Here is a 22266-nt window from a genome sequence, read left to right as displayed (position 1 = left end):
TGCATATTGCCCATTCAATTGTGTACAGAGCTAACAACATCACATGACCTTAGTGGCAGTCTCTGCTGGAGAAAAATGTGGGCATGTCACTGTAGGCCTATCTGAGTGTGCCTGGTAAGTTTGCGCCGCGGTGGCTTCACTGCAGTTTGTACAGCATGAATGGACCAGTGAGATACCTTCTACAGAGATCAATGGATTCACGCACAAAAGTTCAGAGGTCAGAGGTCACACACTAAATCACAGAGTGATTGTGGAGGGGAAAGATAACTGGTGGTGTTTGCAGACAATAGCAGAGCCAATGATGAATGAAGGCAGAGTCTGAATAGCTTGAAAAGCATGGAGTATATATACTGCCTAATTGTAAAATCCTGATGAACCTTCATTCACCTCACTCTTCACAATAGAGAGCACAAAGTGCAAAAGTTCTAAATGGATCTTGGACAAAATTCCTCTGTAGCTGTTTTTTCCCCCTTTTTTTCAACTTTTTTTTTTCTATGGCAAGGAATCATTGTCCACAAAAATATTTTCTGATTTGACATTTTGGATGTAAACACAACACATAGGTAGCAGTGGATGCCCCAGACTGTTATCAGACAAGGCCCATCGAATATGCATCAACTACTGTTATACTCATCTATGTTAAAAAAAAAAAAAAAAAAACCTTGACATTTCATAATATTTTATTAGTAGATGAAAAGCACAAATTTCTCCTTTTCTTTTTTCAATAAATCATTTGTCTCAAAAGTGTAAATGATTAAAGAGCCCAATTCAGTGTAATGGGTTACATCTTCAATGATTGTAAAGGGTTTTCTGGTTCTTTTTGTTTCTTTAGTTGTTTTTTTTTTCTCATTTGCTTCTACACTCCTAACATAGCTGCACAGAGTACTTTAATTTTGAAAGACAGCTTCATGAACTGCTGTCAATTAAGCTCACTCTCTCCCTTATCCTGAAGAAACGTGTACACTGCTGGATTTCCAAAAGCTTACACAAAGGACTCAAGTAATTCATATGAAACAAATTCTGCATCAATTGCTAGTTAAAAAGTATAATTGTCCACATGAAATGAAAACCAAATGACACCAAACTTTACACACACTGGTTCACGTAGGAGTAAAAAGGGACGAGTGACCAGCAAACCACCAAACTGCACAGCAGCTGGTCATCAGCCAAGGATGTCCTACGTCAGTAACTGACCTGGGGTGCATGGTTCTACGTCTTCATGACATGTGACAGTTCAAGGTATTCATAAACACGTGAGAACATATCAGCACAGAAGCATGTGGTAACATACAAGAAGAGACCTCCGAGTCTAAGCAGGGCATTTTGCCTTCATGGCGCTCTGTGTGAGGTAAACTATTTTCAAACTCTTATTAGATTTGGGATAACTACAGTCTCCTTGGGCAACTCCTTCAAGATTTAGGGTATTTGGGTTATTCCTTTAAGGCACTCTTAGGAGCATCATAAGCACTTGTACTATTTATTATACATCCTCCAATGATTTAGTTCCTGCCAACCTTTGGTTCAAATCCAGCCATCAGTTTTCCGTAACATGAAGAAGATAAAAATGTCAACAATCATCAAAATTTGCTAATATCGGTTATTTGGACCCTGCTCTAGGAGCTCTGATGGGGATACTAACACTGTTAATACACAAACTATGATCCTCAAGACAGTTTTGACACATTTCGTCAAACTTCAACCATAAGTTTTCCAGAAGTTACTGAGTTTACACAAGACACACACCACATAGTGTCCAAAACACAACAGATCAAGTGATCCCAATAACTCAGTAGAGTGTTAGGGGGCTTACTTCCAGCCTACCTCAAAGCTTGTTTCTCCAGCTCCAGTTGTTCATTCTTGGCCTCCAGGAGTTGGTTCTTGTCTTGAAGTCTGTTGACAACCTTTTGATACTTTTTCTTTTTCTGCATGCCACAATGATAATAACAATGGACAAGACATATCACAGTCAATCTTATCATTAAGACCGCAGGAAAAGTCACTTAAATGTTGCTTCGTGACTTCACAGAATTCTCCATGAAGAATATGGAAACAAAACAATTCATTGCTTGCATGTCTTTACAAGTTCTCTGTAGCTTCAATACAATGAAAGCATCTTCATATGATCAAGCCAATACGGTCTGTGATGCTTTTAAACATGACGGTGCATCACACAACTAGCAAACGTTTGTCAAATAAGATTTTTTTTTTCCTTCATCAAGGTTGGATTTGGAATGGAGGGATTCTAAGCTCCAAAATGATTAGTAACTCATCTTAGCTCGATGTCTTCACCCAACTGAAATACTGGCAGATGATAAGAAGGCAGGGCTAAAATTCTGGTAACAGTAACTAGAAAATCTAATATTAGTAAGTTAGAAGACAGAAATGAAAAATTTCCCCAATTTTTCACAGATCTGCATTGCTGCACACATATATTTCCTTCCAGAGTGTGGTCTAAAATCTGATATTTCCCCTGGTATTGTCATTAAATAGATATTGAGTTGTTTCATGTGCAGTATCATATCCTAAAACAACTGTGGTAACTTTTGTTGCTAGATAAAGAAACATCAGTCAAATTAATATCAGTGAAGGTGAACAAAAAATATCAAGGTACCAAGGTAACCAATTTTGGCCTTGATGCATTCCCCGCAAACTGACCCTGATGCTTCCTCCAAAAATGTGAGAATCAAGGCAAAGATGGCTGTGACCCAAATCAAATGGAATTTGAAGCCTGAGAAAGGCCTTAACCCGTTGAGGATGAGTATACTAGAGTATATCGATGAGTATACCCGAGTATACCCGAGTATACTCAGGCAGGTGTCTATGGGAAATGCATGTTGCAGCAAAATCAGTCCATCCTCAACAGGTTAAAGTTCAGCATCCACTGGAAGCGCATGAGGCAATGGATCTATTTATCCCTCCCCCCTTTTTTTAAGGTGATGATATATAACAAAATCATAATGACAATATTCTTACTTCCTACCTGACTATGTGAACATCACAAGCCCTTGGGTTTTGACCTTTACCTTTGCATGGGCCTGCATTGCTTCCTCCCTGTGTTTCTGGGCCTGTTTCATCTTCCTCTCCAGCTCGTCTAGCCTCCGCTCCAGCTGTGTCTTCTCGTCCATCCAAGTCATCTTGTGCTGTGTCAGCTTTTCCTCCCCTCGCTCTGCTTCCCTCTCCATCCCAGCCTTGACCAAGACTAGTTCATTCTGAAGCATTTCAAGTGTTTCTGTACAAGGATATATGGGGTGACAAAACCTTGTACCACCAATTTAGTGAAAACTATTTTTATTATTATTATTTTTTTTTATTTTTTTATTTTATTTTTTTTTTGGGGGGGGGGGGGATTACTGGTCAGATAATCAGTTAGGTGATGTCCTGTCCACATCCTAGCTGTCTTACCAGAAATATGAAGTCACTACTGCACGTCAAAGGACAGGCTATCCAACTGGATATATAGTGCTTTCGCTGCCATGTTGTTGCTTTTTTTTTCTGTCCTGATCATTTGAGATTTTGTAGATGCGGGGTCTTGTCGCCCAGCACTGCTCAGATTTAAATCTCAGTGTGAAAGCATTTCAAATTAATTATCTGATCTGCCTGTCGCCGACAATGAGCAAAACATTCAGCTTTAGTGACAGTCCCTGTGGAAATAATCTTTCTCATGATATGGCACATCTCAATGACAAGAAGGAACTCATTTTCTATTCATGTGTGATTTTGCTTTGTTTTCAACTGGGCAGGGTTAACAAGTTTACCCTAAACCTACCCCCCCCCCCCCCCCAGTTAATTACTGTAATAACTGGTTAGTGATAAGGTTAGAGTAAAGATTAGGGTTAGGGCTAGGGTTAGGGTTAGAGTCAGGGGAAGGGTCTGGGGTAATTGCCAAGAGAATAATTGCCCTAGACATTTACAGTTACATAATTTTCTACTGTCAAGCTGTCTGCGTACTGCACCTTTCAGTTTATCATTTTCTGCCATCAGATCCTGCTCAGCCGCCTGGGAGTCTCTCAGCTCGGCCTTCAACCTGGTACACTTCTCCCTCAGCTGTGTGTTCACCGTCTGCTCCTGCTCTAGGTCCTTGCCTAGAGACGTCTGGTGCTCCATCTTTGCTCTTGATGGACAGACAGTGTGTGTGTTTGTATGTGTGTGTTGGTGTGTGTGAGAGAGATAGAGAGAAGGAGGGAAAGAGGAGGAGAGGAGGAGGAAGAAGAGAGTGAAAAGAAAGAAAAATAGAAAAAGGGATGAGGGATGAAGAATGAAGGCAGCAGATGGAGAAAAGTTTGATAGAAAGGTAGAGAAAGTGGACAAAGGGAAGGTAAGATAGAGACAGACAGACAGACAGATAGACAAACAGACAGGCAGAGGGGGAGAGGGTGAAAGGGAAAAATTAACAAACGAAAAAGTAAAAAAAGAAAAAATGTTAAAAAAAAGTCTTTCATCAACCAACACATGTTGGTTTGGGGGCAACAAACATGTATAGTAGCAACATATCTTATTCAACCAAGCTAATATGTGAAAGTACACTAGGTGTGCTACATGTCCATATACATGTGTTGAAATGTGATAGACAAGTTCTGCTCCACTTTCAATTTCTAAGGAGCAATAGTAATCAAAGGAAATAATCTATTAAGTTGCAATAAAAACAAGTCAATGCAAGAATGTTATTCTTTTGCAAACATCAGCCTTGATATAGACCGATGCGGGTTTGCTGAGGGCAGCAGACAATTTGTGGCACTGGGCGCAGCCATAAGCTCATTTTGCGGTGTCCCAGCCGACCCCCCCTCCTCTCCCCCACCCCACGGGCAACATGTTTATCGTGCACTTGTAACAAAGGTTCACGCATTTAGCAAGCATTCGCGCACTCAGTACGAGACGCCCATTGGCTAAAACAACCATGCATCAGTTTTTCATTCCGTGCGCGTGAGAAGGGTGGGGAGAGAGGAGGGGGGGTCGGCTGAGACACCGCAGTAATGGCGCTGCCCATGCCAAAAATACACATAGCGCGTCAAAGAATCGGTCTATACCATCATGAAGTGTTGCCGAGTTGTTCTCTAGAGGGCGACATTCATACCTGATGGTTTGAAGCTCTCTTTCAGTCTGCTCATGTCTTTTCTCAGCTTCCCTGATTCTCTCTTCTCCTGCTTCCTTCTCTGCATAATGCCTCGTCTCCTCATCAATCTTTAGCCGCTCAAATTCTTGGAGACGGGATTCTAGGTCAAGCCTTATAAATAGTCATAGGAATAGAGACAAAGTGAACAAATGAATAAATAAGGGCAGCATTGATTACCACTTTCTGCCTGAATCTATTTAAACATACATTAGAGAGCTGTAAAAAAAATTATAACACAGAAACTACTACATGTAGATACACTCACATTGATGACATCAACAATTTTTCTCTGATGACTAAACCTCTTGAGTAAAAATTCTAGTTTTGTGGAGACACAATCACATATTCACTTTTTAACATGTTATGTGACACTTATCAAAAATAGACTTATCTGATTTCAGATTCATCCAAGGAATGTAAATTCAAGAAAATTTTTATTTAGGAACTTTTGTATCAAGAAAAATTAGTAAAGTACAGGCAAGTGTGCAATTCTTTTCATGACAACATACACAGTACATCACCTAAAGAACAAATATTAGACAAGAAATTCACCTTGAGACCAAATACCATAAATCAAAATCAAAATCATAAGTCAGTGTAAAAGAGGAAATGTAAATCACAAAATGATCACAAAATAATATTGCTCATCATCAAGTCCAACATATCACTACTACACAAGTTTGGGTTTCTTGACTTTGATGTTTGGCAAGTTAATTGCATCATTATATACATTTTTTTTTTTTTTTACCAATTTGCAAGAGAATAAACATACATAAGACTACAATTTGTGTGACCATATATTTAGGAAGAATGAAGGAAACGATACGCAGCTACTTTTGAAAAATGTCACATGTAATCCGAAAACTGGAGGGGTTTAAAGACCCAGAAGCAGTGTACATTACAAAACCATAAATAATGGCAATCATCGCTCATTGGTAACGATCGGCTCGCATCAAGATTTTTTTTTGAGTGAGTGTGCATTTATATAGAGATCAGAGATAAAGCTGTACACTATTTGTTTCGATTCTCAAATACATCCAAGCCGGGCCAGCCTTCCCACTCTGTGGTAATACCCCACCACAGGGTCCTTAATTGCAATTTCTTTTCTTTTCTTTTTTTTCTTTGCTGATCTGCAAGGCAAGGAACATATACAACACTAAATTTTGTGTGACTATCTATTTAAGAAGAATGAAGGATACCATATTCCACTTCTTGTGAAATCAACAACATTTGCTCCTGTGACAATTGCTGCGTTCTTATTTTCTCCAAGGAATTAGGGTTAGGGTTAGGGTTGTGCTAGGATTTTAGGTGTTAGTTTGATGTATAAAGAATTAGGATTAGGATTAGGATTATGGTTTCAATAGGGTTATGTTTGTTGGCAGAATTTGTTTGGCTATGCCATGGATGCACACTAACCCATTTTTTCTGCCGGTTTGGCCTGTCTGTTGGACCAGTAGGTACCCACTTTTTCCATTTTCATTTTTACTGGTCCATTACTGAAAAAGTTACTGGTCCAACAGTGATTTTTACTGATCCTGGACCATCGGACCAGTGCCAGTGTGCAGCACTGGCTTAGCAAGTAGATACTTCGTGTGAGCAATTGTCGCAGGAGAAAATGTCATGGAACCGTTATCTCAATACTGAAGAACAGTTGTTTTGTTTTTGTTTTTGTTTGAATATATGCCTGTTAATGAAATTTGTATTTCTTTTTTTGTAAACTGACTGTTTTGGGTGCACCAGGTGGGTTGGGGAGGATGGCCTGAGGGTCCAAGTCATTTAGTTGGCTCTTTCCAGACCCGGGCTGCCCAACCTGGTGCACCCTTACCACTCTAGTGTATGTTCTCATTTCGAAATATGTACTATGAAATTTGTGAATTAAAGCTGAATAAATAATGATAATAATAATGATAATAATAATAATAATAACAATAATAATTAATGATAATAATAATAATAATAATGATAATAATAATAATGATAATAATGATAACAATAATAATAATAATAATAATAATAACAACAACAACAACAACAACAACAACAACAACAATAATAATAATTAATAATAATAATAATAATAATAATGATAATAATAATAATAATAATAATAATAATAATAATAATAATAATAATAATAATGATAATGATAATAACAATAATAATAATAATAATAACAACAACAACAACAACAATAATAATAATAATAATAATAATGATAATAAATAAGGAGTTAAAATGAGAAAAGATGGAGACTTTTAACAGCTTACTTCTCTCCTTCGAGTCTGTTGACCCTCTCCCACTCCTCCTCACGGACAGCTTGCATCTTCCTGGCCACCTCCTTCTCCTTCTCAGCTATTGCATCTTTTTGGGACTCAAGTGTTTTCTGCAATACCTCACACTTAGCCTTCAGACCTGCAGTGTACAGTTAACAAATGATACACGATATATTAATTACAGAGATAACAAGCCAAAATATGATATTTGGCATACACAAAATCGCAAATATTACAGCTCAAAAATGCACAAGTTCCCTAACGTGAGAGGGGGACACTCATCCTCCCATGCTCAATCGCTTCCCTCCTTCAGGTGTACTTAATGTGCCACAAAATCATACTCCTAGCTGCTCTCTGACCTTGGAATCACTGTCATTGATATTGGCCACTACCTAAGAAATTTTAAGGCGAAAAAATGACATTTCAGCTAAATTTTGATGACCCTCAACCTTGAACTTTCACCTTTCACCTATCATTTCAGGCAACTGATGGTTGATTTATTCCTCTACTTCTCATCAAATCATCTTAGTAATGGAAATACCCAGCTGAAGTCAGGATGGAGAATGATATTGGGTACCAAAATGCACTAGCCTTTGACCTTGACCTATGACCACTATAATGTTTTGACACATGATTGTCAATTCAATTCAAATCCAATTTAACAAAATGTTTACTTCCAATATCATTTTTTTTTTTCTAAGACGCAATCTTCGCATAAAATCTTCTGATGTTAAAGCCACAGCTTACAAAACGTTGGTTTGACCAATCGTTGAGTATGCTTCACAGTTTGGGACCCATCTTCCAAGAACCTAATCCACCAAGTGGAAATGGTCCAGAGAAGAGCTGCGCGATTTACTTTAAATCGCTACCATAACACCTCAAGTGTCACCAAAATGCTACAAGAACTTGATTGGACCACTCTGGAACAATGCAGAAAAAATGACAGGCTAATTATGATGTACAAAATACACAATAATCTTACTCCTCTTTCAGCACAGGACTATATTATCAAACATGCTACTCAGTTGACGAGAGCCTCGCAACCACACTCCTATCAGGTACCATACTCGAGAACTGAATCACATCGCCATTCGTCATCAGAAACTGTTTCAGCGCCATCTGTGGGATCATTTCGAAACCGTCTTACGGTTGATCAAAGTGGCTAGTTATTTTCGTCAAATTTGCTTGTAAATATCTGTAAATAAATTGTATTATAAGGTAAATAGCACAGTATGCAAGAATGTTCAGTCTTTTGAAGGAGGCAGACTAACCAGAAGAAGAAGAAGAAGATAAAATGAGGAGGTGCATAACCTATATGAAATTGAATTACATCAACCACATACACTAATATTTTGCCAACAAATCGTTGAGCAATGTAGATGTGGCTGACTGACCTTCCAATTCATTGGTCAGACCGTCCCTGTCCCTCTCCAGCTCCCCACGGTTCTTGGTGGCCTCCATCTTGAGGTCAGTGACCTCCATCTTGTGGCGGTGCTGCGTCTCCTCCAGGCGACCCCGAAGCTCCATGTTCTGTTTCTCAAGGTCGTGAATCCTAGTCACTGCACTCTGGTGTGCATCTTGTGAGATGCTCAACTCCTTCGCAAGCTGTTCCATGTGGAGCTGTAGGGACTCCTTCTCACTCTGAGCAAAATTTGGGAAATTTTAAAGGGACCATGCAATGCAAATTAACTTATATTGAGTCATTACACTCTTGATAATCACTTATGCCGCCAAAAGAATATTTAACCCTAACTAGGCCGGGCTATTTAGGTAGATGATAGAGCCGGGGGGGGGGGGCCTCCCAGGCCCCCCCCCCTCCAGATCTCGCCCGTCGACCGCGCGATCGCGACGAAAATTGGCACACACATTGCCTAAGATGTAATCTAAAGTACCATGAAGTTAATTTTTATAAAAATTATCATCTATGCTAAATTATGCTAATTTATGCATAATGTGCATGAAATCAGACAATTTGGTATAAATCACTAAATAAAGCTCAAAACAGGCATATATTTTGTGTAAATATTCTTTTTAGTGTTCTTAGCAAATATAAGAGAAAAAAATTGTGCAATCAGAAAAAATTTCTTAAGTATTTTATTGTTTTTTTGAATTTCTTATGTATTTCTCTGTTTTTTCGACTGTATGTTCTTCATTGTTTTTTCGATGAAATTTGTCCGCGACATTGTTTTGAACAAGAAAATATGTTATTAATTGATTTTAATCAGTAAAACCCCAAAATAATCATGCTTTTGTGAAATTTGCCTGTAAACACAGTTTGCATTGAAATTGTACACGAATTCACGTTTTTGAGCAATTTTTGGCCTGACATGCAAGTACACATTTATGCACAACTTCGGAACCGCACGCCCGGGCATCGCAAATTTGGTGTCAAAAGATGCGGGAGACTCGAAACAAAAAAGTCATGAAACGTCGTGGCGATAGCTTTTCGCGTTAGCGATACATCGCGCGAAACGTCGAGGGGCCCCCCCCCCCCCCGGCCTAGTTAGGGTTAAAGATGTGCCATACAATCTATCATAAATTTCTAGTATTTTTCTTCATATATTACTTGGATACACCTACAATGTACAGAAGCCTTCCAAACCAAGATTCTGTCAGTGACATCATCTGTCGATGAATGACTGGTGCAGTACTTGTAGTACACCAGGGCTCGACCTTAACTTTTTTTCTAGGAAGCCAGCCGGGCTCCTCAGGGACCTTTTTAGGGAGCCAAATTGAGTTTTAGAGAGCCACGTTTCCCTCAGTCACAATCAGCAGTAGAGGTCTATTACATGTACATGTATTAACCTGGTGGAGAAGATTTCGTTTAGATATAACATGCATTTCTCCAGACACAAGCCGGAGATACCTGGTTCTTAGTATCTAACGGGTTTTAGCACAGTCACAGTGTGTGTGTGTGTGTGTGTGTGCCTGTGCCTGCCGTGCACCTGCGTGTGTGTGTGTGTAGGTGTTTTGTGTGGTCCCTCTCCCATTCCCTTGTGTAATTTCTTACCCTGGTCTGTTCATAATTATTGTCTTTCTTTATCGGTTCTTCTTTTTTTAGCTGCAAGGTGTGGGTTAGAAACAATTATGTAACGCCACATGTTGATTGATCAGCAGAGCTGCCAACCTTTGGAAGCACAAATCCGTACTCAGCAGCTCCAAAATCCGTATTTTCCACCAGAATCTGTATTTTTTCCATCTCCCTCTTTTTTGCCATTTTGAATTAAACTTGTCGACTTATAAGGCCTACAAGCTCTTAAACATAACATTACGACATATGCCGAAGTATCGAGCTGGTCACTAGCACGATAAAGAGTCCAAACTACGCAATGTTCAGCGTTGATTGATTGCTTTCTCTCAATGCATGTGTACAAGACTACAAGTGCATGTATGTACCTCCAGAAACTTGCTGGGCTGGTTATGGAAGCTTCCACTATCTAGTAGGGAAGGGGAATGCTTTCATCTTCTCAAGAAAGCTTCTGTGTGAGTGAATGCAAAACTCTGTTCGGTGTTTCCAACTATTGTTTACTATAAAACATAATCATGCGCTGTTTTCAGGCTTTTTAATTTTACTGGATTTTAAACATCAGTATTTTCCGAAAGTACCGGTATTCCAATTTCTTTTACCCTGACTGGAATCGGAAAGTCTGCTATAACGATGATCGCAAAATGCCGCGCTGTGTGTGGTTGCGCCAATGTGCAAACACGTGGTTGTACTTTCAAGTTTAAAGGAATGCGCCATGTGCTCCTGCCTATAAGAGGTTACTGCAAGTTCGATGGATCGAATGTGCCATAGTAGCTGAGCTGATGGCTTGTTTACGGTAGGTATTTAACATGCAGTTTACATTCGATACGAAGAAGTCATTACGTCTTTCACGAGGAAAAACATACAAAACAAACAAACAAAAAAAAACACACCTACGAACGAATGTTGATAGCCAAAACTTTGAAAAGTAATAAGCAGTTATGTTGAGCATGAACTGAAATTAATTGTCATGATTTTGCTGTCTAACCATGTGATGACTGCATCTCATTGGACCTACTTCATAGTGAATTTGTCTGGGCATACTAGACCTTTTAAGTATTTCTGTGATTGCCTTTTTAATTGACTGATTAATCGATCCTTTTTTATTGTTCAGGGAACATAAGATATTCGATTAAGTACACCATATTCGACTGATGTTTCCTGCTATGCGCCAAAAGAAAGGCTATAAAATTGTAGAATCACGGTATCTTTGCAATGATTCCTTTAATTCAACTGAGCTGGTTCTTCTCGAGATCGATATTTTCAGGATATTTACACGCTGTTTATTCCAGTGCGCGCATTCTTTCGTCTGGCACGCACCTGGGTGTGGCACCTGCTTTTGTGGAAATTTCCACAAGGGGAGAGTGGTACAGGGCCAGTGGGTGTCAAGTTTCTTCGAGCCGAAGAGACTGTGTGCACGTATTCAGTATTTCACAATCTCTTCGCTCTCATTTATTGTAATTCATGACATGCTTTCTCCTTATTCTGTGCTGATATTGAACATTTAGATTTAACTTTACGAAGGTTGGTAGATCGTGGATCTTTTTGTTGTGGTGTATGTAATTTCTTTTTTTTTATCATTCTTTGGAGGGGAAAGAAGAGTAAGGGGGAAGAAGAATAAGAGGGAAAGTGAAATAAAACGAACGGCACGTACGCTCAGCATTTGCAGTAAGCCGTCTTTTTATACCAGCGTAGTTTTCATCATCACCATCAGACATCACTCAGATCATTTTAGCCTTTTCCTATCAACATTAAGAAACACGCACAGTCCCTCGAGATAAAAACCGAGGAAAATAAATAACAAATACAAAGTATCAACACCTCCCAACAACACAAATATTTAGAAAAGACAACACACGTCGCTTCGATTCGAAAAAGTATTGCAGCAAAGCGGAGAAATCGCTGTTACGAAAATAACAGTGCGAGACACTTGAAAGAATTGTTTAAATATTTCAAAGTATAAAGGGAACGGATAAAGTGATATAAAATGGAAGAAATCGTAGCAAACGAGGTGTGAGAAACGACAGAAATAGAACGATAAGTTTTACTAGTAGGATTAGGCCCTAGCAAAAGTTTGCAGCACCGAAAGCTACGCGAAAATTAATACACATTGGAAACTCTGTATTGCGACGAGATCCTTGGGATCGTCAATAAACGATACAAAACAAAGGAAATTAATTCATTTTGACCGGAAAATAGTTTGTTATAAGTATTCTGTTATATGAGATCTCCTTTAATAGGCCTAGAAATACATCGAGTTTCCACGATACTCGGGGAAAGAAAGTTCGAACGCTTTTCACCTGCACATTTACTGCAGTGCTCATCAATACACGAACAGAAACTCACCTCTTCCTTGCAGAAAAATGATGCAATAACGTTACAAAACACACACACAACATTCTAAAAATCATTTCGTACTTGGGAGGCAAGGGAAAAGCGGAAGAAGTAGAGAAAAAGAAGCAGACATTGCACAACGGAGTGCTTCTACCCCGACTCAAAACGAAATAGGGTACTGTAGTGGCAGCTGGCTACAGTGTGTGATAGCTAAGCTACTATACTCAAACTCCCCAGCCGGCCACACATGGGGATACCACGGCGATCGATGTAAACATCCACGGTCCGTAGGAGACAGGGATTCAGGCGCGCGAAGTTCCATTCGGCGTACACAGTACGCAAGCAGCGAATTGCATGTGCGCACACTACTAGTATTCTATAATAGAAGATAGGTATACACACACGTCGGGTACACACAGACACACACACATGCGGGCAACGTGGGCCGGCTGGAGAATGAAATGTTCAGTGTGTAGTCTATATTGCAATTGCGGGGATAATAACTTCGAGCGTCAGGGCTCGCTGCGCGCGCCGGGGCCGCTCGCGCTCGCCAATAGTGTGATTGTGTACATAAACTATGATTCTGTCTTGAAACGTGAGGCTATACGGCAAAAAAACTTAAGGAGCCAGCCGGGCTTTTTTCATACATTTCTGGGGAGCCCGTAGCGATTCTGGGGAGCCAATGGTCCCCGGGCTCCCGCTAAGGTCGAGCCCTGTACACTTATCAAATGATATTACAATGTACGTTTCCCGGAACAGAGCATAACTGGCATGTGTTCCTGCAATGTCTTCTTGGTACCTTAGCAATGCTTGACAGATGGTTTCATTGACAGAATCATGGTTTACAAGGTTTGTGTGGGCATATACCAGTTCCTTGGAGGTTATATTTTCGCCTAGAGCCAATAGTTCATTCAAATATAAATCTCTTAAAGGTAGGGAATCCCATTTGCATGCCTTAAATGAAGAGTTGTGTAAACACAGTGGTATGTTGAAGAGAGTATCATTTTAGAAACTCCCATAAGGTATGGAAAGTGGAAGGTAATATTTAGTACATTTTTATTGACCCTAAGATTTTGAATTGAATTTTTTTCGGGGCTCACTGTAAATTCCAGTACATTACTAGGCTACCTTTGCAGACCCACGCACTGCATGTGTGTCCATCATGTATATTTCGTGAATAAAGTTCATCAAAACTTACAAACATTTCTATACATTCTTGCCACACACTCTATATGTTACTACATCAGCTCTTATACTTTTAGATTTGTGTTTATAGATAAAAAATACAGAAGACTGCAACAAAAAGGCTTAAGTGTGGCTGACACACAGAACTACTGAGTAGTTGAGTTTTGTGCATTATTCAAATTGTAGATAACTGTTGACTTCCAAATTTCTAAGCAGTGGCCTAAACAAGTCCCCTGAGGTTCATATTTAATGTTTTGCTGCATTTTGGGAGTTCTGTAAAAGGTATCCCCTACCTTTAAGGGCAATATAATTCCTGTGGGGATATCAAATGTCATATTACACCTCTAGAAAGGCAATACAACATGTATCTGTGTAATATTATACAAATATTGCACGGTCACAAGTGCAATGGTACAAGATTTCTCACGAGGTGAAAGATTAGGGCGCTCTATTCATCTATCTCATCTTTCAGGAAGTATATCACCGAGTATGCAAATGTCAACAGATTTAGCCCACACAGATTCTTGAATCTGTTGAAATTGTTTACAAAAATGAGTGACAAAAGTATGTGCTTGTAAGCGCACTTGTAATTGTTGAGTGCGCTAAGCAAATGTTTGTTTATTGTGACATCAGAGCCATGCGACGGAATAAAAACTTTTAGCGTCAATAGTGACCAAAACATGGGTGTCAATAGAATGGGTGACGTCAGCCATGCACTATCCATTTTTGCTCAAACTAAATTGCATGGCTGACAGCCAGAGCGTGCAATGGAACTTTTAACTGAATGTCACATGATGGGCAATCCTCCAATCAGATAGCTACATTCTTTCTAGGTGTTGTATAAATGAAGATTTTCTTGTCACCTGCAGTGCCTTGATATTGGCTGCGTGTTCAGAAAGCTGCCTGGCCTGAAGCCTGGAGACGTGGTCAGACTGCAAGCCCACCTGCTCCCTCTGTGCTCGGATCTCATCTAGTTCTGTGAGGAGGCCTGAAAGAGAAGGGCGGAGTCCTGTTAACTGTGTATGCTATATGCCTAAATTTTATTGAATATGGACTTCCCAATGATTTCGCAAGTGGTTAAATTCACGATCATGGCGTACTGTACTGGTGAAATGTATATGTGTGCGTCACATTCATATCGGTATCAGAGTTATTATTTTTATGAGTTGTTAATTTTGTTAATAGCACCCGACATGCGAAATTCGTGAAAATAAAAACCTCACAGAATACATGGTGTATACAGTAACCCTTTCTGTACTATGTATGTCATATGGTACGCATGCTGGAGAGATTTCTCTGACTTGTATGAATAAAAAAATTAATAGATATCTAAGAAAATTTTAGAGAAAATAACTTGCATATCAAGGGCTTAAAGATACTTGTAATCATATGAATAAATAGCACACACTGATTCCCACACTATTAGACACATTGGAGCAATACATTTGGTTAGATGAAGCGCTGGTATTACATTGCACTGGGGCTGAAAGTTGCAAATAATCATTATCTTTGGGCTTCTGTGTGGTTGACTTTGTGGGTTTGAAGGAGAAAAGTGTTAAAAGCTGGCTTCAAACCTCTTTGCTTACCCAATTCGGCAAGAATTTTTTCTCATTTTTCCAAAACACTTGCCCGACTGTGATTTTCACTTGCCCAAGCAATCAACAAACGCCTATGCAGCACCTTGTCTTTCTGCTCAGACACCAATCAGAGCTTCTTAAAGAAGACTGTCATTTCATCACCCAATAATTGTGTATGTTTTTTGAATCTCCCAAAAAACAAATTCAGTCCCATTGAAGTCAAAAGAAGGCATGTTCAGCCCCCTACTGAGGTGTACAGTACAGGAATTCTCCCTCATCAACCTGGTCTAATAACTTCTTCTAAAACTGGACTCACTTATAGTTACAAATTTTCCCCAAACTTGGTCTAACAAAACAATTGGGCTCAAGATGGTTCTTTCTATTTTTATACAGGTGTGAGGCCTTCAGCACTGGCTGCAAAGGTGCTAATTAAATTAGCTGATGTTTTAATCTCAGTAAAACACAAGACAAGCAAATGGATCAATCTGTCAAGGCTTTGGTGTACAAAATAAAAACACTGCATCACACACTTTGATTCATCAGAGCTTGGGAAAAATGTCCCAAAAATATCAAACTGAATCTCCATGCTATCTCACCTTTGACCTTGAGGTTGAGTTGTGCATTATCCCTGTACAGTGTGCGGACTTTGTCACTGTCATGGGTGTTTTCCTGGCTGTATTTTGCCACAATGGCTTCTTTGTCCTTCACTAGATTAGCAATCTGAAACGTTGCAGTAAAGTCACATACATCACAATTTTGACAACTGTCCTATATACCTTCCCTAAAGTACATACATATACAAACAGACACAGGCACAGAAACTTCAACAGAAACTGAAGGAAGCACACATTTAAAAAAAAAAAAAAATCAGACCTATGACAGATATCAATGTGACTTGAATCGGTGATAAGGGATTTGCATGTGAGTAAATCACCTGAAATACCTTGGCTACATGCCTAAGACATCACAAGAGTGGCACATCACACTTTCTAGATTTTTCTCTTACTTAAAGAAGTTCCTCCTTTAGAATACTGTACAAGTAGTATTTTTGTGCTTTTTTATTTTCACAAATTTCAAGAGTCAATCCATATATCATTTACAAAATCAACAAACTCTCAAAAGTATTGCCTCTCAAAACATATCATTTATACCAAGGGAAATCACTTACTTTTCCTTCTTTTACTTCCTTCTCATTCCATCAGTGTGGTTCTTAATTGCCATATAAATCTCTCACAAAAATCATCTTAAAAGCAAACAGTATCATACAGGATATATTTTTGTTAACTGCTTTTCAAAATACAACAGAGAATCACATTTTGACACAAACTCTGCTCAAGTTACATATCTCACTCCATAAAGTTCAGGAAAACTATGATTTAAATGGCATTGGAGGATTTTTTTTTTCTAGGCAAGGGCAAGTCTTACATGTAAAGGTTTTGCTGATCATTTACAAATTTGGTGAAGGTTTCATAGACATCAACTTGGGTCATTGCACTATGAGTGAGTCAGAAAAGATGCAAGGGCATGGCTACCTCCAACCATACCTCAGTTTCATACTGCATCTTGACTTCCTCCACCATCCTCTTGTGTTCCGCTTGCTCGTGCTCGTACTCAGACTTGAGGAAGGAGTGTTCATAGCGCAGCTTGTTGAACTCGGTGCGATAGTGCTCTACCTCACTCTCCAGCTGGGTGAAACGCTCCCGGAATGGCTTCTCCAGATCCTCTGCGATCTTCAGCTTGATCAGTTCCAGCTTCTCTGGTGTAAGAGACTGTTAGGGGACGATGAAACCTATTTTTGAATGATTGCATCTATTTTCGTTGGACTAGGACAGCAATCATCACAACTTGATAATCTCAAAAGGAAACTGCTTATCAGCCTGCTCACATTGTTTTGAAAGTGGTCTTTGCTATTTGTTGAGAAAAGCTGGATGTGAAAATCTCTTTCTCTAAACACTACAAGATACAGAATCAGCAACACTTCTGTATCAAGCGCCATCAAGCAGTATTGGGGGGTTTGCTCCTTTTTGGCAAATTCTCTACATTTCAATTAAATTTCACCCAAAGGTGGCATCTTGAGCAGTCAAGGACTTACCTCTTGTATTCCATATACTAATGATTGGTCTTGAAGTAATATGAATTATTACTTTTTAGTGTGTTTTTAATTTTATTTGTATACAGTTTGCTTTCTGAATTCCGCAGCACCTTCATATCATACAAAGAAATACATATATTTTGTACCATATTTAACAATTTTTAATAGCTCTGAAAGCTACCCAGCAAGAGTGAATGTGATGAATGAATAGATAATATGAATAACAAACAAATGCAATCACACTCATGCAATGACAAGGCCTGCAGTCTCTTACCTGGGCCCTAAGCTCTTCCAGTTCCGCCATCTTGACAGCCAGTTCCCGATTGCTCTTGTTCAGGAGCTGCTGGAGACGTTCCTCCATGACTCTGCAGTCATCTCTCAGCGATTCCGTCTCCCGCTGCAGTCTGCGGTTCTCATCCTGCAATCTGGCATTTATCAATCCAACGACATTTTACGAGAGTTTTTCAGAAATTCTAATTCAGACTGTACACATATTCATTCTTCATCCAACTGGTAAGTTCATGACAACAAAATGTAAATGCAGTGTAGAGGGAGACAAATTGAAGAAACTTACACCTGAACCTTCACCCCTCTGAATAATATTTTTCTTTCATTTAAAATGTAAATGCAATGTTAGCACAGTACCTAGGTAAAAACAATTTACACTCGAGTTGAGGTGTTCTTGTATAAAACATACAGACAGTAAAAAAAATTAGTCATGAGTTTAACATCATAATCTCTTCAAGACAAGAGAATAAAAGAAAAATTCTGAATCAATGTCTCACTTATGTTAGATTGTTGGCATAGTTTTAGGCACCCATCCTTTCTCTCAACTCTCTCTTCTATTTTCACTCAGTGTCTTGTAAGAAAAGTTATGAAATATTACAGAAAACATGTTTTTTTTTAAGTGCATGAAGTATGCCTGCCCACTTTGGATCCTGCTCAATTTCACTTTTTGTAAAATGTAGGAATAGCCTCACAAAAAAACAAAAATACACATTACAAAATTAGTACAACAAAACTTAAAAATACAAATAGTGTGTGCAGAGAAATACTTGGAATTTCTCCCCTCATGTGAACAAACTAAACCAAAACTTAGAGAGATTTATGTAGGGGAGTACTGCTGCTAATCACAGCCTTGGTTTTTACTCCTCTATGAGTGACAAGACCTACTTAGTGTGCTCAGCCTTCAGCATCTGGTAGTTAGTCTTGTGCATCTCTCCCCGCATCCTCTCATCAGCTAGCATCTTCTGGAGCTCCGTCTCTTGGCCCAGCTTTGCCGTGATGGTATCCTGGCCCAGGAGACCTGCACCAGGCGTCATTTGGCCCAGAAGACCAGTGGAGGTGAGGATGGGTAGCCCAGCACCAGGGGCCCCACTTGCAGTGCCTGTCAGCACACCTCCTGTCGGCATGGGCAAAGCCATGGTTGAGCTCAAACTTGGCAATTGCAGGCCAGACACAGATTACATGGTCTGTGAAGGAAGTAATATAAAGACTAAAGTGTACATTGCAAGCAATCAAATTTATAAGCAGTAGAACAGTCTACACAGAGTAGGTTTAGACTACATTGTAATTTGCAGTTTTTGATTTTGGTAGATAAAGCCTAATAAAGAAGCATTCTGTAAATGTGCATGTTGATAATGACATTGTATGAAACAAGGAGGAATGTGTGTGTGTGATAAGATGGCGTGCGTTGAAAGTGGCTGTGACACTCGCTCGGGACCAGATAACGTGTTACTGCCTAATAGTGGTAGACAATTTCTTATATTAAATGGACAAAGACCAGGCTGTAGTTGATGGCTCTGATGAATCCCAATCTTCATCATGGACGAGTGCCCCATCTGCCAGGCAGACTGAGTTGCCCCAAGATCAATTCCGCCTCTTCCTTTTCACTAAACATATTACAAGATAACAAATTCCAGCCCCAGGGCTGCACACTAACCCATTCCTACGCCACTATGGGCCAGGTACAGTACTACAGGTCTGAACTTTTTCTTTTTTTTTTTTTTTTTTTGTCTAGGCTCTAGATCTAACCAGTAAGTGTAACAGTACAACCAGTAAATTTGGTGTAGCTCTAGTGCCAGTGGTACTACTGGTGAATTTAGGCCTAAACTTACCTAACATTAGATCTAGCTTTTCCATGATAAATTTTACCATGATTTACATTAGGGCCTTGTTAGTATAGAGTAAAATATCCCGTTTGCGGCAGTTTAAGCATTGTTAAGGGTTTTTCCAACTTGTAAACAAATCAGGCAAATCATTTTCAACCATTTCATATATCATAGACAAGATTATTAATTAACGCAACTGTTTTCATAAAAGAAATTTACCATTGACCAACGCAGTTTTCATGATTTACCAGGGCAAAACCCGGCACAATTTTCGCCGATAAGGGCGATATGCGACGTAGTATTTCTGCTTGCGGCACGATGTACAATCCCTATGCAATACGCGCGTGCTCCGCGATCTGTAGCTGAACGCCTTCACATGTCTCGCGAACATTGCGTAAGCGCCAATTCCCATTGCGAAAGCACGTGAAAATAGCGGGCGCACATGCATTGGCCGCAAACAAGATCGCAAATCTGGCGGTGTTGTTGATGTCTTTCTCGTGTTTTTCTCATTTTTTTCGATGGTAACAGCCACTTTCCGGAAAAAATAGCGGCCCACATCGGCTCGCGAAAGTTCTATTTTACGTGAGGATATGTTTTCAAAATCCATGAACATCGAGAAAACGACAAAAAATCCAGTTTCTTGGACCATTGTTTCTTAACTGTTATGTTAAGAAGTACCGAAAATTTCATTTTGGATGCGATATGTTGTCATTTAGGTGAGAAAATTTCACTTTCGTCAGAGATCGTGCCCATTTTAATGGTTGGTTTTTGTTGATTGCTAGTGTGTTAGTATATGTGTAGTGTGCATACTCAGTGCAGTGCTGTGTTTAGCGGTATATTACCGTGTATGCTGTACCTGCCGCGAACGGCTGTAAGGCCGCATACTGCCGTAGTTACTCTATGTTACTGCTGCACTGGTCCATTCCTGAAAAAAGTTACTGTCATACTGGTCCGACACGACAGTAATTTTTACTGGTCAGGGACTGTCGGACCGTAACTGCGACTAGTCCGAACGCCAAGAGTTGTAAATGTGTGTACAAGGAGCGCCCTAACGTTAGTTAGGGTTCGAATAATAGAACCTCTTTACGTCGCGACGCGTCGCGTCGTAAATTTCGAATCCGGTCAAAACGTCCCCGGGTCAAAACGTCCCCGCCGTGTTCCAACCAAAACGTCCCCGGGTCAAGTACCAGAACGTCCCCGCTTTTGTCCGCGCGCGCTCTGTGGGTCAAATGCACACATTCATGAAGAAAATACACTCTGGCGCATATGGACGCTAGTGTACCACACAGGTACCGTACTTTCACACCTGTTTGTCGAATGACCTCCAAACATGCACAAACTCACCCTATCCAGTAACCTAAATACTTGCATCTGAGTGAGATTCGAGTCCAGTAGAAATGGAATTCTCACCATTTTTTTTTCTTGTCACTTATCTACTTATGGGAATAATCTTGATCGCAACTACTCGCTCGGCGATCACTGCGTTGCATCGAATTCGCGTTGCATACCTGTAGGAGCAGACACCGCGCATGGCAGCACAGCTAGCTAGCAGCGAGCTACCTAAATGCTGCTCTAAATAACAAAATTTCTTCACATTTACCGTTATGAATTGATAAGTGATACTTAGATTTTATTAAAAATTTATGACATAGAACATTTTGACCCGAACACGTTTTGGTGCCAGCTGGGCCCGGGGACGTTTTGGTCGTACCCGAGGACGTTTTGGTCGTACCCGAGGACGTTTTGGCTCGGGGACGTTTTGACGTGGGGACGTTATGACCGGTAAGCGTAAATTTACACTCACTGCAGCCCTGTTAACCACCCTACGATGAAAAGTATGTATGGGACTACAAATTCGGTCTCTGGTCAAAAACAACTGAGCAAAAGTGAACAGAAATGCAAACGAAAAGTTATAAATTGCCTCTCTAGTCTCTTGGGATGAATCCACCAGATTTATGTTGCGTCACCTCTCCGAAAGCAGTTTCACGTAGACTTGACCATCAGTAACACTCGGATTTCACAGAAATTTTGGATGGAATTTGAACCTCACCGTAAGCGCCTTACGTCATGCGCATGCGCAGGTTGATGGACAGATAGAGTACCGACAAAATAGCAGCTAGCTAGCTGGACTAACAAAGAGATTTCACTGGGGAAAATCTCTTTGGTTCCTAACTACTCGAGTAGCTCCTAGCAGGGAGGTGTGAGAGAGACACCTCCCTGCTCCTAGCTAGCTGAGCTATGTGGCAACCAGAGAGTATTATTCTATACTCTGGTGCGGTGGCAACCGAGATCGTATCTCGGTGATCTCGCGACGCTACCATCACCGATCGGACCGATCACCACCACCTATTTCCAGCATGACCAGCATGATTACCAGTATTCTGCCACTCTGACATTATACATGTAGGGACCTACAGTACTATAAATACTTAGATTCAATTTGAGTTATTTGTGTTCTATTTCCATACAGCAAAAGGCAATACTAGTACACATACAAAATGAATCATATAACTAGAGATTGTAATTTGTCATCACTGACAAATTAAGGTGATCCGATCT

The 22266-nt window shown here is 39.9% G+C and overlaps 1 protein-coding gene across 1 annotated transcript in view; it reads right to left on the bottom strand.

The window, feature by feature from the left end:
• The window catches only part of LOC140238747 (centrosomal protein of 83 kDa-like), a 43572-nt gene extending 21827 nt beyond the window's left edge, over positions 1 to 21745 (bottom strand). Inside the window, exons 1-12 of the mRNA XM_072318645.1 lie at positions 21675 to 21745; positions 18770 to 19068; positions 17871 to 18021; positions 17049 to 17273; positions 16101 to 16224; positions 14791 to 14915; positions 8778 to 9024; positions 7378 to 7522; positions 5072 to 5221; positions 3954 to 4111; positions 3024 to 3229; positions 1822 to 1922 (exon numbers count right to left, since the gene is read on the bottom strand). Of these exons, the coding sequence (XP_072174746.1) occupies positions 1822 to 1922; positions 3024 to 3229; positions 3954 to 4111; positions 5072 to 5221; positions 7378 to 7522; positions 8778 to 9024; positions 14791 to 14915; positions 16101 to 16224; positions 17049 to 17273; positions 17871 to 18021; positions 18770 to 19020 (1883 nt within the window). The 5' untranslated portion in view covers positions 19021 to 19068; positions 21675 to 21745. The remainder of the gene's footprint in view (positions 1 to 1821; positions 1923 to 3023; positions 3230 to 3953; positions 4112 to 5071; positions 5222 to 7377; positions 7523 to 8777; positions 9025 to 14790; positions 14916 to 16100; positions 16225 to 17048; positions 17274 to 17870; positions 18022 to 18769; positions 19069 to 21674) is intronic.
• Between the last annotated feature and the right edge of the window lie 521 nt (positions 21746 to 22266).

Source organism: Diadema setosum, chromosome 2 (genome assembly GCF_964275005.1).
Source record: "Diadema setosum chromosome 2, eeDiaSeto1, whole genome shotgun sequence".
Taxonomy (NCBI): domain Eukaryota; kingdom Metazoa; phylum Echinodermata; class Echinoidea; order Diadematoida; family Diadematidae; genus Diadema; species Diadema setosum.
This window is presented reverse-complemented; position numbering and strand designations above follow the sequence as displayed.